Raw genomic sequence first — 16410 nt, 5'->3', positions numbered from 1 at the left:
CTACTATTGCATTTTATAAGAGGAAAAGGTGAGAACAGTTCACATAGTGATCTAAATCTTGCCTAAAAAATTTAATCTATATTCTTCTTTCTTACAATACCATAAATAATGAGCGTCGATGCCGTTAAAGAGCGGCTCAAACTCACCGATAAACTGCATAAAGGCACTCAGGAGCATCAATCGCAGTTTAGTAGGCTCCTCTCCACCAAACTTCCATTGGCATTCTCGGATCCGCGCATCTACCGTCAGACCTTGCGAGACTTCTACTTTCTGTTCAAGACCGTGGAAGAAGAATACCGGCGGCACATGCCGCGGTGTGAGGTCTTACAACATGTTTGGATCGAGAACCTGATGAACAGGACAGAGCCGTTCGAACGGGATTTGGCCGTGTATTATGGGCGACATTGGAGAAGACGTATTAGTCTGACCCGAGTCATGCTAGAATATACAGTATGTAAAGAGAATGGATATTTATGGTGGATGCTATTATTCTTGATGTTGGTGTGGATGTTTTATATCTACGCTATGATAGAGCCATGTACGACAAGTTGCCGCTGCATCCCCTGAGCTTCTGCTAGCATATGTGTAAGCAAACACATCTCTTCTGGCACACCCATAACGCCACAATATGCTAAATTCGTCTCTTCGACAGATTCACGCTCTATGGTACCCTCCTCTCGAGCGGCCATATCATCTGTGAACGGCTCCGCGAGTGTAACTTCTTTCCACGGCGCGTTGCCTCCCGCACCCATCCCCATTCATCAAGTATAGGCACTGAAGCTTTCACCGTCCAAAATGCTGCTGAGCTCAGGTCAGAATTAATGGCTCGATTGGATTCGCTTGGCTTGGAGGAGCCGGTGGAAGACGCGGTGCTAAGCGAAGCTATGGAGATATACAAATGGAACATTCGGGTCATTGGAGAAATACATCGTCCACAGGGCATTCTACGGACTATGCTGTGGTTTGGAGTGGTGTTGGCTGTCCTTAGCGTAGCATTGAAATTGCTGGTGATATTGCGTGTAAAATGATAAATTCGATTCGTTGACGTCATCTATATTATTTGTTTACCTATAAATATCCCCCTACCATCTCTCCCCTCCCTTCTGTTGGACTTATTCCTTTTAGCTTTTCTTTAATCTTGCAATGAATTTCTTTTAGCTTGTTTTTTCTTTTTTTCTTTTTCCTAGCGATGCAAAATTTACTCTTCTTAATTTGAACGCAATAAATACATTTCTATCACCGAAGTATCATTCTCAAAATGTCTTTTTCAAAAATATTATGTGCTTCTAAGCAAGAAACGATCAGAGTTCCCCGAGCTCTACAGGATCCATTAGAGACATCGGTTTTGAACTGGTCGAAGATTTCTACCCTTTTTAATTTTTATTGCGAATAATTAGATAAGTAGTATTCCTCAGCAAAAAGGGTTGATATTAAGATTTCACAAGGATGAAATTGGTTATAGACTTTTTTATTTCAAAGTCTATAATATCAGGAATTAGCAGAGACCGAGCCAAAAAAAAAAAAAAAACTATCGTCGATAAACGATAAACTAATTTTCTGCTCGAAGTCTGTCTTCAGTCAATGTTATTATTATTACTGTTCACAAACGCGTAAAAAATATCGAGGACCGAAATGGCTGAGCTGCGCCACCTGGTCCTGGTTTTGACTAAGAGGGTGTCAATCCAAACTCATGTGCCTTCTAGGTTGGATCGGTTTTGCACTTGTCCCATGAAGCGCTCAGTAGAGGAAGTTGATCCACAGCGTAAGCGTAATTTTACGCCCGAAGGCCTCGGTGGATCCGGATTGGGTGGAAACGGCGGCAGTAATAATGGCAGCAATAACCACAGTAACAACCACAATAATAGTAATGCTAATAGTGGTGGAAACTCTACCCCACGTAACTCTGCCCCCTCTACTCCATCTCATCCAAGCGCACATCGTTCGCCCAATCCCCTCCACTCCTCTCATCGTTTCACGGGATGCTCTCGCATCGATGAATATGAAATGGAGGGCAAGCTTGGTGAAGGAACCTTTGGCGTTGTTCACAAAGCTAAGCGGAAGTCAACGGGAAAAATGGTTGCATTGAAGCGTATATTAATACACAAGGAGACAGATGGGGTGCCAATAACGGCTCTGCGGGAAATTAAAATTTTGAAGCGATTACAACATCACAATATTGTTCCTCTGATCGATATTGCAATCCAGAAAGGTGCCTATTATTTTTTCAAACTTCCAATTTTTAAGAATGTCTGAATCTGCTCGACCAAATCACAATTAATTGCAATCTCATTTGCAGGTGATCGTGCGCAGCGCAAACACGCACAAATTTACATGGTGTTCCCGTATATGGAGCACGATCTTGCCGGCCTACTCTCGAACCCCAAGGTCAATTTCACAATCCCACAGATCAAGCTCTATCTAAAACAACTGATCGAGGGAGTCCTCTACCTGCATCAAGTAATGTATCCTTTCTTTTATCATAATTACCTCTATTTTACCAGTTTGTTCTTTAAAAGTCGCTAACTTCCATTTTATGCTAGAATAATATCTACCACCGTGATATTAAAGGTTTGTTGAAATATTCTCCGTTTCCATCCATTAGCACTTATCAATGGTTGTTTGTTTGGTTGATTGTTTATTTTAGCGGCGAACCTATTGATTAATAACGAAGGCGTTCTTCAAATCGCAGACTTTGGCCTCTCTCGTCCATTTGAAGAGGGAGCAAATCGGGCCTACACGAGCAACGTGGTCACGCTCTGGTATCGCCCACCCGAGCTTCTGCTCGAGGAACGACGGTATACCGAGGCAATTGACATTTGGGGAGTTGGTTGCATCATGGGGGAGATGCTTCGCGGGAAGCCTCTATTCCCTGGCTCCACCGTGATGGAGCAGCTTGAACGCATTTTTAGGCTATGCGGCTCCCCCACCGACGAAACTTGGCCTGGCTGGCGGGATCTACCCGGGGCGAAAGAAGTCAGATTTAAACAGTTCCCGCGCATGATCAAGGATGAATTTGCGCGTTTTGGGAGTGCTGCCGTGGATCTGCTCGAGAAGCTATTGACCCTGAATCCGAAACAGAGGGGAAAGGCATTTGATGCACTAGATCACGACTGGTTCTGGACAGAACCTCTGCCCGCGGAGCCAAAAAGGTTAACTATCATTTTATGCTTATGCTGTTTCGTTGCAACTGGAGCTGGACATGTTGCATATAGCGGGTAATAACAGCTGTTTGCTAATCAAATCTTTATTTTTTTTTTCTATGCCAGTTTGCCCAGTTACCCGCCCTCCCATGAGTACGATGTGCGCAAGGAAAAAGAGAAGCAAGCGGCAGGGCAAGAGCGACAAGGGGCGTCAAGGCAAAATGCATCCCGAGCCTCGGCGGGTATTGGACGATAGCATTTATTATTAATTTCAATTTCTTAAACCTTTTTGTATTGTAATTTGAATATCAGCCCATGGCAAGTTTTATTTTTTCATGATCGTTTTCTTTTCCTAAAATTCCTCATAGTATCCATTGACTTCGACACAATCTCACAAGCAGAATAAAGGAAAATACTACTCGCTAGAATGTCCTCCATACCCTCGGGTGCATCCGATCCAACATCTAATACAATCGGAGATGGTTTCGATCATAAGGCACCCCAAGGATATGATTTGCCATCGCCAAACCAGCAGCAGCATGCGACCGTGAGGCTGCATGGCCCGTGGAATGGGCAATGGGCGGGAAATGTCTCTGATATAGAGACTACAGACGAAGGCTATGATGAACAGAGAACAGAGATCCCTCAGTGGATGAATGGTTGGTCAGATGAACAAAGAGCTGGTGAGAATATCATAATGGTTCCATTTTGTGGAGAGTGACTTGGTCCATTAAGCATTATGTCAATGCATGTTGGCTCCTTTAGATTTCGCCGTTCAAGTGCTGTTATCGCTACCAACCTCCATGCTTGCAAGGGTGCATGGGCAGATTACACCATATTTGCACAGAGACTTTATTGCTGTGAGTCTCCCACTGTCTTTCCGCTGGTGTCCCCCTAATCATTAACACGTGCCATTTTCTTTCACCTTGTTACCCGTTAGCTCCTCCCTTTTGAACTAGCCTTTCACATTCTTTCCTTTGTCGATGCGCCCACCCTGTGTCGATGTGCTTGTGTCTCGACCGTGTGGAATCGCATATCCTCGAACAGTCGATTATGGCGACGCCTCTACGCCGCTCAGGGCTGGCCAGCAAACTATAAGATGATAGAGGAATATCTGGGTACAACAGACGCCTATCAGAGTATCGAGTTGAGCCAGAGCCAGAGCGAGTCACAAAAAACGATGGATATTACTCTGGAAAATCTTTCCAACATCAGTTCTCCCATTAGTGCCGTTAGTGCGGGACTAAGTATAGGACAGCGGAATGTCCAGGAGGGGGTTTCGCCCGAGGGCTTTAATCCTTTCTCGATCCACCGCACCCCTGAGGGTGCGCCTGCCATTAATTGGAAACACCTCTTTCACCAGCGCACCCTGCTCGAATCGAACTGGCGTCGAGGAAATTATCGCACTCTCGAGCTCGAGGGCCACACCGAATGCGTGTACTGTGTGCACTTCGACTCGACGAAAATCATTTCCGGCAGCCGGGACAATAGCGTTAGGATATGGGACATTCGTACCGGGAAGTGCTTGCGGACGTTGCATCACCACAAGAAAAGTGTCCTGTGCCTACAAATTGACGGCCCATGGCTGGTGACCGGGAGTAGCGACACTACGATTGCGGTGTGGGAGCTAGACACTGGAAACGTTGTGAAAGAGCTGGTTGGCCACGAGGACAGCGTGTTGAACCTTTGCTTCGATTCCAACCACATCGTGTCCTCCTCGAAGGACAAGACCATCCGGGTGTGGGACCGCGAGAGCGGCAAGTGTATCCGCAGATTGACCGGGCATCGGGCCGCCGTCAACTCGGTGCAGTTTCGCGACGGAATCGTGGTGTCTGCGTCAGGCGACCGCACGCTTAAGGTATGGGACATGGCCACCGGCACGTGTCTTCGCACGCTTGACGCGCATCCCCGCGGGATCGCATGTGTGCAGTTTGACGGCAAAACCATCGTGTCCGGGTCGAGTGACTTCACCATCCGGGTGTGGGACGCGGAAACCGGTGCCTGCCTGAACATCCTCAAGGGCCACACCAAATTGGTTCGCACTCTGCAGTTTGACGCGCGCCGGATTGTGAGCGGGAGCTACGATGAAACCATCAAGGTCTGGGATCGGAAGACGGGGAAGCTGGTGAGCGAGCTGCGGGGGCATGCGGGGAGCGTGTTCAAACTCCAGTTCGACGAGCGGCGAATCGTGAGCGGCTCGCTGGACAAGCGGATCTTGGTGTGGGACTTTGCCCACGACATCGATAGCACATTTTTGGTATGACGAGGCGAGCTGCAGGCCGGTGCACACTCAACCCCCCCTCCCACCCTCCTCTTGTTAAATAGACTGCCACGCAATATTTATCATCCATGCCAAACCATTGAATGCACTCTGCCTTGCCCCCCTAAGGTCCTCTTTACCTTCGTTGCTTCACACTCTTCATTCTAATCATTATTTTTTTTTTTGAACATTTGAGGTTCCAGTACTTTTTCAAAGAATGTGTCTTCCCTTTGTATTGCTAATTTTTTTTTCGTGGTCTTCTCACTCCTCTCCTTCGTGCTGGAATGAACTATTAATTTTAATGGTGAGAAGAAGTGTGTAAAGAGCATTAGGAAAGAAGGTAAAAAAGAAGAGGCCAAACTTTCATTTTATAATAATGAAATAAAAATAATAAAATAATAGAAATAATAGAAATAATATAATAATATAATAAAAAAAAAAATATAAAAATAAAAAAGACCGTGGAATCGTTGTCGAAGAAAAATAGTTAAACGTTCTCTATGAAAGGGTAAAGATAAAAAAAAAAAAACAATAAAAAAATCCTATGCTTTTACAAATATTCCTACTCTATAGGATAGGTTAGAGTATTGTAAACATTTTGTTTTTCTCATGACTTTTTTGAAGGTGAGGGAGGAGAGGCTGGCGAGGAGGAGCGAGGGCTTATTTCGGGTGCATGAACTTGGGCACGGAGTCGGTGCTCATGAGACGGAAGATGTGATCGCGGGCGTTGTCGTACATCTGGGTGATGTTCTCCAGCATTCCGCTGGTGATACTGCTGTACTCGCTGATGGTCACCGTGGTGGTGACGGTGGTCGTGGTGGTGGTCGTGGTGGCGGTGGCAAGATTGTTCTGGTGGGTGGCCGAGGTCGAGGTGGGGGGGGCGGAGGTGGTGGTGAGGGAGACGATGCCCGCGGCCGTGAAAAACTGCACCATCTCCTGCCGCAGCGAGTGGTCAATGTTGACCTCGGAAGGGGACGAGGGGGCGAGGTAGGTGACGAAGATCTTGACCGCCAAGCTCGCGGCCTCCTTCTTCTGCTCCGGGCCTCCGCCACTGGACCGGACGGCCGCCATTTTGCGCTTAAACTCTTGGCACTCCAGCAGGAAGGCCAGGTTCTCCTCGCAGAAGTTCGACTGCAAAAATTCGCGGAACAGGGGCAAGAGCTTGGCGTCCTTGAGGATCTGCTGCAGGCGGGCCGCGTTGGACTCCTTGGCATCGAGGTTGAAGTCGATCAGGCGAGACTTCTGGAGGCGCGACGAGTCGGTGCGGCTGAGGCGGGCGCCGGACTTCTTTGTGGCAGCGCTTGCCGGATACGACAGCATCTCCTTCAGATCCACTTCGTCCCCGTTCTTCCCGTTGGGGAGCTCCTCGTTCAGCCAGCCTGCTATTTTCTGGCCCTCGTCGGTCAACTGGTACAGGGTCGACTTCGAGTCCACGATTCCCGCGGCCTTGTCCTCGCGCTCTCCCTTCTCCACTATCTGCGACACCAGCGAGAGACGGATGAATTCGCTGGCAATGGTGGCCGCTTCTGTGCGCGAGATGACGGTGGTGAACTCGCACAGCCAATCCAGCGCAGCCTGCCCGTGGAACGTGTTGGGATAGACCGTGTAGAACAGCGTGCGGTCCCGCACCTCGATCCCAAGGTTCCGGTTGACCTCGGTCGACATCACCGACGAACTGTCCGAGCCCAGCTCGTCCCCACCCCCCAGGCCATTCTCGCTCGAGCTGGAGTTGGGGGCGGGGCCAGCGAATCGCTTGAAGATCGTGCGCACGGTATCCGGGGTCAGGAGGAGGGTATCGTCGTCCGGTTTGCGCTCCAGCACAAGCACCTTTATCGCCGCAATCTGCCCGAACAGGGCCTGGAGGTGGGCCGCGGCCAGATTGTTATTATTGATGAAGCGCTCCAGAATGCTGGCGCCGGTGGGCGTGATTCCATAGATGCCCTTATCCTTAAAGTTTCGGTTACTTTTATCGACTGCGCTCTCCATCAAGTGAGCGTCGAGAAAATGCTGACAAAGACTGCGTGCCATATCCTTGGTCATGCTGAAGGTGGTGGTAACGGTGGTCGTCACGATCCTTGTGGGATCCTTAGGGTCGGGGGCACGGTTTGTTTGCGAAAATCGCAGCGAGTTGAGGTTTGTGATGGCCTGTTCGGCCGTGAATGTATTCGGATAGCTGCGAAAGTTCCGTCGGTTGGTCTCCAGAGGCAGAGAGACCACAAGCGCGGCAAAGAGATCGTGGATATCCTAGGCAAACAGGAGAGCGTCAGTATACCTTGTTCAGCAGGCTACAGCCAATATAAACGCTTAAATCCTGAATATCCGAGCCTTGCGAGCCAAGGCCATCAGCAAGCAGCCGTTAGTCATCGTAAGACTCACCTTCACAAACGGGCGACCCGATTTAGTGGTCTTCATCATAGTGCTATTATGCGAATGCAACGTGGATGTAGTCATTAATAACTAATGCTCAAGCCAATTCTCAGCAAGCCAAACACTTGGAAGAAATCCTCACAAAAAAGGGTGTGTTCAAATGGTGGTTTGAGAAAAAAGGGGGAGAGGAGGGGGCCTAAAAAGAGAGGAAGGCCAACAAAAGAGAAAGAGAGAGAGATAGAGAGAGAAGGAGGGTGGAATGAGAACTCGAAAGGGCAGCAATTGAGAAAAAGCAGAGAAAAATAAAACAAAGCAACTCAAGTCTGTGAAAGAGCTGGGAAGCATCGACGATATATATGTTCTGTACACTTTCCGATCCTCCCTACATAAATGGCGACGGGCATCTCAAAACGGGTCAACACGCTTTCCTGTTCCCAGCTACTAGCGTGCAGCCCGACTTAAAAAAAAACCTGCTCTTGTAGAAGGGAATAGCCATGGGCAGTTGATCGCGAATAGACCCCTCCGCGGTCAAACTCTCCATAGGGAACACAAGAATGTCAATTTATTCATATACCATTTTCAGCTCCTATTCAAATCTGTACCATAAACCTCGGATGCAGCAAGCGCATTTCATTTCTGTTTTTTTTTCTTTTCCAATTACTTCCTCATCTGAATCCCCCCTTCCTAGCCCTCCCGCGTGTCCTCTCAGCCAAAATCCGATTTTCCCTCCCACGGACTGCGGCCCCGCACCCCCTCGTTTTCCGCTCCCCCCTCGCAACCGGTTCGCTTAGGTGCAATGCCTCGAAACAAATAAATAAAGCCGGCCGACCCACAGCGGAGGGGGAGGAGATGAAGCTTCGGAAGTAGGCAGGTTCTCCCCGCCCCCCTCCCCATCTGACCAAACCACCGATAAAGCTCTTGCCGACCCCATTTATCAAGGCGATCTATACGCGCATCTCCCCGTTTTGCACTTTTCGTGCAGCCCTGCGTCGATTTACTGTCCCGAGGAGATTGGGTACATTCTGAATGGTGTCTGAAACCTCTTCTGAGCACAGTCGCAATCCTCAGCCGTGCACAGCTTGTGCTTCTTTTTGTTGCCTTCGTTTCCCCCCCCCCCCCCTCCGAGTTCTCAACAGCTCCGTTGGCATTACAGGTAGCTTTCCAGAATGCCCACAGCCCTTCTCCTCCGCGATCCCCGTCCCAATGATCCCTATGCGCATTTTCTCACGCAATATGGCTACGATCCCCATTTTGCGCCCGTAATGCAAACCGTGTTTTATCACGGTCCGATCCGGCAAAAATTCCATCAGCGGCCGGAGGAATGGGGACTGGGCGGTGTAGTGATAACGAGCCAGAGGGGCGTGGATGCACTCAAGGAAGTATGGAATGCAATGGGTTAGTTTCCAAGGCTGGGGGCCAAGCCTTTGATCATATTGCTAACTCTTTTATTTTTCCTGAAAACATGTTAGACGAGGATCTCAAGAATGCATGGCGTTCCCTCCCCCTCTTCGCAGTCGGTCCAAGCACGGCTGCCGCATCGCAGAAGCTGCTCTCTTGGCCCGCTCAAAGTTCCCATGCCGGGAACGCAGAGCAACTCTCCTCCCACATTATCTCCTACTTTTCCGTCTCGCGCACCTCCCGCTCATCACCAACATTGCTGCTCTTTCTCTGTGGAGATAAGCGGCGTGATGTATTGCCCACCCGCCTAAGAGACGCTGGCCTCCATCTCGAGGAGCTGTGTGTATATGAAACGCGTCCGGCGCCTTTAAATCTAGGGGCGTTCAGCCCCCCCGATTGGCTTCTCTTCTTCTCTCCCTCCGGTGTCGACTATTCTCTTGCGTCCCTCAAAGACCACTTCGGTCCCGAGTGGTGGCAGCGCTGCAAAATAGCAACCATCGGTCCAACTACGGCTGCCCACCCGGCCTTGGCAAATCGACGATGCGCCATTGCCTCGAAGCCCGAGGCTGAGGAGGTCGTCAAGGTGATGGTTGCCTTTGAAAAAGACAACTCCCCTTGCTTGTAAATATATCAGCGTGTAGCGTGCATTTTCTTGTATAGTGTGCTTTATAATAAAGAAGAAAAACCAAGTTTCCAAAAAGTAATAGAAAAAAAAAATAATAACCAATTGAAATAGCAAAAAGGCTAACGTTTAGGAAAAGCATGAATAAAAAAGCGGAAGAGAGAAACGGAAAGAGGGAGAGGGGAATCCAACGAGATAAGACGAGTATCTTGTATGGGAATTTACTTTCAAAAAGAAAAATCCTTACATCCAACAGATTAATTTAACAAATGGGGGGTAAACAGGAAAGATAAAGAATAAAATAAGAGAGGGAAAAGGAGGGAAGGGAGGGAAGTGAATGAGTCGAAGAAAAGCGGAGAGAAGCGAAGGATGGACGAGAAATAGGTAGCAATAAGACCTCCGAAACATAATAGAGCCATTCTTAATGAGGATATAAATATATGTAATAATAAAAACACAAAAAGTAAGGGAGAAATACACGGAATCCATTAAATAGGGTAAAAACAACAAAGATATAGAAGCTCCCTACAACAGATAGAAAAGATAGCACCACCCCGGCCATCTACTATGCTCCTCTTGCTCTTTTCCGCGACGTGCCCGCGCTCGACGTCGGCAACATCGTCGCCATCTCGTTCATGTTGCCACCCATATACTCGCCCCCCGAATTCTCTGGCATGCCCACTCCGGAGCCATACATGTCCGACCCCATAAACATGTTTAAATTATACTCCCCCATTGCGTTGGCCGGCATGGCCCCTTCGCTTGAAGAGGCGGGCATCATCCCTTGCATGGGTCCAGGGGGACGGCGCGTGGGCATTGATGGATGGAGATGGGGATGAGCATGAGGGGGGATGGAAGCCGCCGAGGGGTGCATGGAGGCCGCGAAAAGCCCTTGCCGAAATTGGCCTTGGGGCGGCTGAGACTGAGCGGACAGGTAGCTGGGGAAGGGGTTAAAGCCTCCGGGTGCACCGGCCGAAGACATTACCGGCTGACGACCCAAGTTATTGGGCGGCATGTGGCTCTGGGAGGGCACGCCGCCAGCAGACATGAGTCCCGGGTGAGCGGATGACATGCCACCCAGGTGCGCGCCAATGTTGCCCATGGTGGGGGGGTGGCTCATGGGATGGCCGGCTGGGCCCATTCCTATGTCGGGCACCCCAGAGAGCCCGTGTAAACCGTGATTCAGAACAGGGGCGGTCGCGCTCTGAGCCGGGTTGAGCATGGCCATGGAGGACATTCCTCCCAAGGAGGAGGACGAATTGGGAACCTCGCTGGGGTGAAACTGGGGATCCATGGCCACTCGACTGAGCGCGGCAAAGGTGTCACTGTAAAAGTCGGACGGGAATCCACTCGGCACCCCTGTGGAGCTGTACTGCTCTCCGGAACTCCCAATCAACTCGTCTCCGATGGACTGCAGGAAGGCATCGATATCCTCGGATGTGCGCTGGATCTGCCCCGAGTCCAGACCGGCGAACAGTCCCCTGTCTTCGTCGGTGAGAGGATCGCCGGGCAAGTTGGGGTAGGGGGCGGTGACCTGGGGAGGTTGCTGTAGGTTGTCAAACTCTTCCTGCATCCCGACAGGATGCGTGAGGGGTTGAGGTTCGAGATTATGGATGTGGAGCGGTGTACTCTGCACGGTGCCCGGGGTGACCACCGACGGCGAAGTGAACGTGTGAGAGGCTCCTCCCGGAGAGGAACCGTATCCGGGTGAATGGCCCGGATATACGGATATCGGCATGATATTACCAATCGTGGCATTGGTGAGGTATTCATCAGTCTGTGGCACGTCAAGTGCCCTGTTCCCGCCAAGGCCAGTGCCAGAGAAGGTGCCCGTTGAGGTGGAGGAAGACATGGGGTTGGTCGCCATCATGCCCATGCCAAAGAAAGGCATCCCTCCGTCAACTACCACCCCACCGGACTCGGCGCCATTCCCGCCCCCGGTTGGAGGCAGCGAGAACTCTGCACGCCCCTCCTGCTCCTCCAACGGTTCATCGACACGCTCCTTCTCCAATTCTCGGAGGTCGTCGGTGATCTGGTGCAGCTCGAGAAAAGATTCGATGCCAGCCACCAGCTGGTCGATCAGAGGCAGTACGATGAAGGTCGAGTCGCGCAACATGTGCAAGATTCGCACCAGATTCCGCTTAGCGTTGAAGGTGATGGCGGGCTCCGTGCGCAGGACGATCGCCTGCTGGTGGATCTTTGCGGCAAGCGCAATCGAGTCAAGCACAATGTACATCTGACACCACCCCACTTTGTCGGCCATGGTCTGCACAAGGTCCGTGATCTGGTTGGCGGACTTGGTGCAGATGTTGAGGGAGAGCAGCGCGATCGGAGTGGAGGTCTCCTGGGATTTGGGGAGGAATAGCTTATGCAGGTAAATCCAGCTGCCATTATAGGCGATGTTCAAGAGCAGCTTGGAGGTCTCGTGGAAGCGCGTCGTGTCGGAGGGGACGTAGGGCGGGTCGTCGAGCTGGATTTGAAGGCTGGACGGAAGCCCATTAAACCAACTGGTGAGCGCGTTTTCCAGCATGGATATGGCGGAGAGCAGCGACTGCCCTGACTGGTCCGACAGGAGCTGCTTGGCGACATCGCGCCGCACGCTGATCAATTTGATCATGTGCTTGCCGAATTCGATCTTGTCGACGGTGTCCGGGTCATCATCGGCGAGAGGGGCCGGGTAATCCACGTCGCAGTCGCGATCATCGATCATGGTGGACCGACTCGCCTCGAGGACGGCATGGGAGTCGAGCCAGAACGCGGTCCACCAGAGGCGCTTCAAGCGCTCGCTGGTGTATGCGTCCTGGGCCGTTCCGGTCTCCTTTCGATGAAGCTTGAGGTCCTGGGCCATCCGTGCCGCCAGCCCAATATACAGGTAGGCTTGGGTCGGCTTCGAACTGGTGATTTGGTACAGGAACATGTTGATTAAGGCCTGGATCGTGTCGGGGTTGGAGACATCGAACCGCTTTTTCAGGAGCTGCCGCGACTGCTTAAAGTAGTATTCGCCGATGATGTTGGGGTCCTTACTGTCGTCGAAGTGGTGGTGGAGGGCAAGGTGCTTGGCCGTCCAGGCATAGATTGAGTTGAGCAGCAAAGGATCAATCGGCTGCTCTGATCGATTGCGATACTGCTCCAAAAACCCTTGCTTGTTCACGACCTGGAAACTGACGAAGCAGCTGAGATAGTGTTCAACGAGGCGGTCGAGCACCTCGCTGGGCAGTTCTTGCTCGACCGTGCTGCGTTGTTGCTCCCGCAATATCTCTTGTTCTTGTTCGGGTGTGATCTCCCACAAGCGCTGCTCTCCCGTTCCCTCATCTCCGCCACCGACGGCACTCCTGTGCGGGTGCCATCCTGACTGCGAAGTGTGCTCCCTTCGGCGACGCGACGTCAACCCTTCTGTGGGAATATCCGGGTCCAGCAAACCTCCAGTGCGGTTTTCCTGCCGGATACTGAGTTGACTGATACCCTGCAAGAGGATCTTGTATAGATCCTGCACGGAGGCAATGTTGGTATCTATTCGAAGTCCCGAGGGTGAAAGCGAAAGCTTCCACGTTACCCCTTGTGTGCCCTGTTCACCGTTATTACTCCGTAAGATGGACAAGTCGGGTGCTTTCCCAGTCGCATCCGGGAGAGCCGGGTTGGGTGGTACGGTCATGCTATTAAGGCTATTCTTGATAGTCATCAGGTCATTCTGCATTTTTTGCATGCGCGCCTTTAGCTGCTCAACATGATTCCCAAGGGTATCAAAGGCATGACCATCTACTCGCCGTGGAGGTGTGGAGTAGGTACAAGGCAAGCCTGCCTGAGAGCAGCGAGAGCAAGTAGGTTGGAGCTAGAAAATGATAAAAAAATGGCGCCATCAGGATATAGAATAGTAAAAAAAAAAAAACGGAAAAATTCTAGAGATGCAAAAGGAAAAAAGAGGTTCATAAGATCCAGGTACTTACAAAATCGCATTTGACCTAAAAGTGTAGGAGGAAGGGGGAGCATCTGTCAGTAATGTCAAACATTACGATTCAAACATTCTCAGCGTACCTTCTTTTTCCGACACCGAATACCTTTTTTTTCACACGACAAGGGCAAGTTTAAAAAACAAAGTGAATAGATACATCAGTAAAGACCATCATCGCAGCCAAAAAAGGAAAAAGAAAAATAGGATAGGCCAACTTACATGCCATGGTGGAGCGAGGACGCCTTGTCTTTCCATGATCTGCGTTAGGGGATGCACCATCACTGTGAAAATTCGAGGAACCAGCCGCGGTTCCCTCGTGCTCACCATCCATCACCGCAAATGTCTGTCACGTCACTAATGCTAAGGAGATATATCGAGGAGTGGATATGGATCCAAATCAGTGGAGGTATAAAAAACCGCTAGATAGAATGCAGTTGGGCTTCGTTCTGACTTGGGGGGGATATTCAAGAGGAGAAGGAAAATAAATGCTTAGATGAGAACAACGAGATAGAGGGAAATAGAAAGCGCAGTTTGGGTCAAAGGTATGAAAAGGTGTTTAGGTTACAATAGGGCTCGCAACATTGTGTGAGGTACGTAGGGAAAAGGATAAGGACCGAGCCGATAAAGGGAACAAGAACACAGGAGAATCGCCCATTAATAATTCTAAATGATTAAACTTGATAATCCTTCGGATTCCAAGCCCCATGGATAATTCTTGGATATTCCCTTTTCTGTCAAACCTTAAGTTCTATTGCCATAATCCGGTGTGCTTTTTTCACACGGCCACATCACAGATTTTGGCACTCAGTAGTACTACGTGGCATCAGCTCTCTACATCGAATCACTGCTGGGCCTAGTAATGGCCTCTCCTTAACTCACCCATGCATCCCCCGACTATCGAACCTATCCCATCACCTGCACGAGGGACGGCGGGTATGCAGCCGCTCTATGGTGCATTCATTGCCCATCATCGGGTACAACGACCACCTTCGGCTCTCGGAAAACATATGAAAATACTGGGTCTCTAACCGAAAAATAACCATCTTATTAACCCCTCCTTATTGCTGTGCTCCCCCATGACCAAACGGGCGCCCGTCGTCTTACCCCTAAGATAAGCCGTCTAACTTCATGAGTGTGCCCTCCTCAGCCACCCAATCCCCTTCGTAACCTCCTCTCTGGCAGCTGGCAATGCCCAGCGTTCTGCTTGATTTCTCATCCTCCGTTGATTTCAAATACATTTCCTGGGCGTATGGGCTAACCTGAAACAAGTCCTGCCATAAATTTTTAGAATGTCTGCAAAGAATATCGATTGGACAAGTAAGGCAAGGTTACAGACCAGGCTAAAGGGCATGTTCCATAACCCTAAAAATATCCTCCAAATAAACTGCCAAGGCAAATCGTCATCGAAAAAACACAAGGGCTTGCTTCCATACTTAAACCCGTGCCCATTCTTTAGCTTCACTCAGGTTTTCTCTTCTATTACAAATATATTTCTCTTTTGTATTTCTTTTCACCTGCTTCTGTATTTTCGCCGAAGCTTTTGTTGATCTTTACATTAAATTCATAGCATGAAATTCTCTGTACTTGCCCTGCTGCTTTTAACCAGCACCAGCGCTCTTGCGAACCCGCAGTTTTTGCGCCGCCAAGACGCGACGACGACAACAACGGAGACAAGTACCTCTACCGATGAGACTACTACTTCAACTGCTACAGAAAGCTCCACGGTCACCACAACCGCAACTGATACAGCGGCTGCAACTACCACGGATACTGCCACCTCGGTCCTCACCGCATTCACCGAGGTCACGGCCGCCGAGCCCACGGGCACGCTCGCCTCAACCACAACCACCACTCCTCCGCTTGCAACTACCACCGTTGGAGCGGATTCCATTAAAGCGCCGTGCTCAAACCCCCAGGTCGATGCCCTCATTGCTCAGGCTAAAGTAATGCTGCAGGGTTATGACGACCAAGCCAGTGCATTGCGTGAGCATATTGGAAATACGGAGGGTGCGGACATCGCACTGGCCGGCGTGTCCGTGATGAAGGTGGCGGTGGTGGGAGCAATACAGCAACAGGTGGATCTCATCTGCCAACAGTTCGGTAACGGAGCCCCGGCCCCTCCTGATGTATCCGCCGCTACTGGAACGGCCACTGACACCGACACTGGAGCGAGCACTGAGACAACCACCACAGACACGGCCACAACCACTACCACTGATACTGCCGCTACATCTGAAGCAACTAGTACCACAACTGATTCTATCACCGAGGCAACAACAACGACCGACTCAACTGCCACCACTACTACCACCACTGATACGACTACCAGTACTGAATCATCCGCCACCACAACCACCCAAACGCCTACCGCAGCTTAGATTAGTTTTGCTTCACCTTCACTTGAAAATTATCTGACTCTTGTACATTTTTGTTTTCCAATGAATCATACTGCAGGATTATCGCTCTTTAATTTTGTATTGTCACCAACAACTTATATACTCATACATTGAGATACAAACAAAAAAATTAAAAATAATAAAAAAATACACTTAAGTTATTAGTTTGGCTTTTACCGTGTCAGTGACAAACAATAAACTAGAAATGTGGCCCACTGGTCTTGGCGAGGGCGTCTTGGACTAGGTATACGCATATTCTCCTAGTGGAGTTTCTTTTT

General features: G+C 50.0%; 7 protein-coding genes across 7 annotated transcripts; 5 read left to right on the top strand and 2 right to left on the bottom strand.

Annotated features, from left to right (window-relative positions):
- Positions 1-108: 108 nt before the first annotated feature.
- On the top strand, positions 109-1028 carry VTP21DRAFT_8913 (uncharacterized protein; the record flags this gene model as incomplete). Its single annotated transcript, XM_069399814.1, has 3 exons — positions 109-450; positions 533-585; positions 653-1028. 3 exons carry the CDS (start codon positions 109-111, stop codon positions 1026-1028), a joined length of 771 nt encoding a protein of 256 aa, XP_069245671.1.
- A 604-nt stretch (positions 1029-1632) lies between these two features.
- VTP21DRAFT_8912 (uncharacterized protein) lies at positions 1633-3396 on the top strand (the record flags this gene model as incomplete). Its single annotated transcript, XM_069399813.1, has 5 exons — positions 1633-2209; positions 2297-2457; positions 2541-2568; positions 2645-3149; positions 3267-3396. 5 exons carry the CDS (start codon positions 1633-1635, stop codon positions 3394-3396), a joined length of 1401 nt encoding a protein of 466 aa, XP_069245670.1.
- Positions 3397-3567: 171 nt separating this feature from the next.
- On the top strand, positions 3568-5403 carry VTP21DRAFT_8911 (uncharacterized protein; the record flags this gene model as incomplete). The annotated part of the gene is made up of 3 exons (XM_069399812.1): positions 3568-3823; positions 3906-4000; positions 4081-5403. The coding sequence occupies 3 exons, from the start codon at positions 3568-3570 to the stop codon at positions 5401-5403; spliced, it is 1674 nt and encodes a 557-aa protein (XP_069245669.1).
- A 657-nt stretch (positions 5404-6060) lies between these two features.
- Positions 6061-7815, bottom strand: VTP21DRAFT_8910 (uncharacterized protein; the record flags this gene model as incomplete). The annotated part of the gene is made up of 2 exons (XM_069399811.1): positions 6061-7644; positions 7777-7815. 2 exons carry the CDS (start codon positions 7813-7815, stop codon positions 6061-6063), a joined length of 1623 nt encoding a protein of 540 aa, XP_069245668.1.
- A 1118-nt stretch (positions 7816-8933) lies between these two features.
- On the top strand, positions 8934-9790 carry VTP21DRAFT_8909 (uncharacterized protein; the record flags this gene model as incomplete). The annotated part of the gene is made up of 2 exons (XM_069399809.1): positions 8934-9162; positions 9237-9790. 2 exons carry the CDS (start codon positions 8934-8936, stop codon positions 9788-9790), a joined length of 783 nt encoding a protein of 260 aa, XP_069245667.1.
- A 562-nt stretch (positions 9791-10352) lies between these two features.
- Positions 10353-14067, bottom strand: VTP21DRAFT_8908 (uncharacterized protein; the record flags this gene model as incomplete). The annotated part of the gene is made up of 4 exons (XM_069399808.1): positions 10353-13616; positions 13732-13746; positions 13820-13842; positions 13956-14067. 4 exons carry the CDS (start codon positions 14065-14067, stop codon positions 10353-10355), a joined length of 3414 nt encoding a protein of 1137 aa, XP_069245666.1.
- A 1237-nt stretch (positions 14068-15304) lies between these two features.
- Positions 15305-16114, top strand: VTP21DRAFT_8907 (uncharacterized protein; the record flags this gene model as incomplete). The annotated part of the gene is made up of 1 exon (XM_069399807.1): positions 15305-16114. The coding sequence occupies one exon, from the start codon at positions 15305-15307 to the stop codon at positions 16112-16114; it is 810 nt and encodes a 269-aa protein (XP_069245665.1).
- Positions 16115-16410: the final 296 nt, after the last annotated feature.

The sequence above is a fragment of the Calcarisporiella thermophila genome (assembly GCF_041956535.1).
Source record: "Calcarisporiella thermophila strain CBS 279.70 unplaced genomic scaffold VTP21scaffold_42, whole genome shotgun sequence".
Taxonomy (NCBI): Eukaryota; Fungi; Calcarisporiellomycota; class Calcarisporiellomycetes; order Calcarisporiellales; family Calcarisporiellaceae; genus Calcarisporiella; species Calcarisporiella thermophila.
This window is presented reverse-complemented; position numbering and strand designations above follow the sequence as displayed.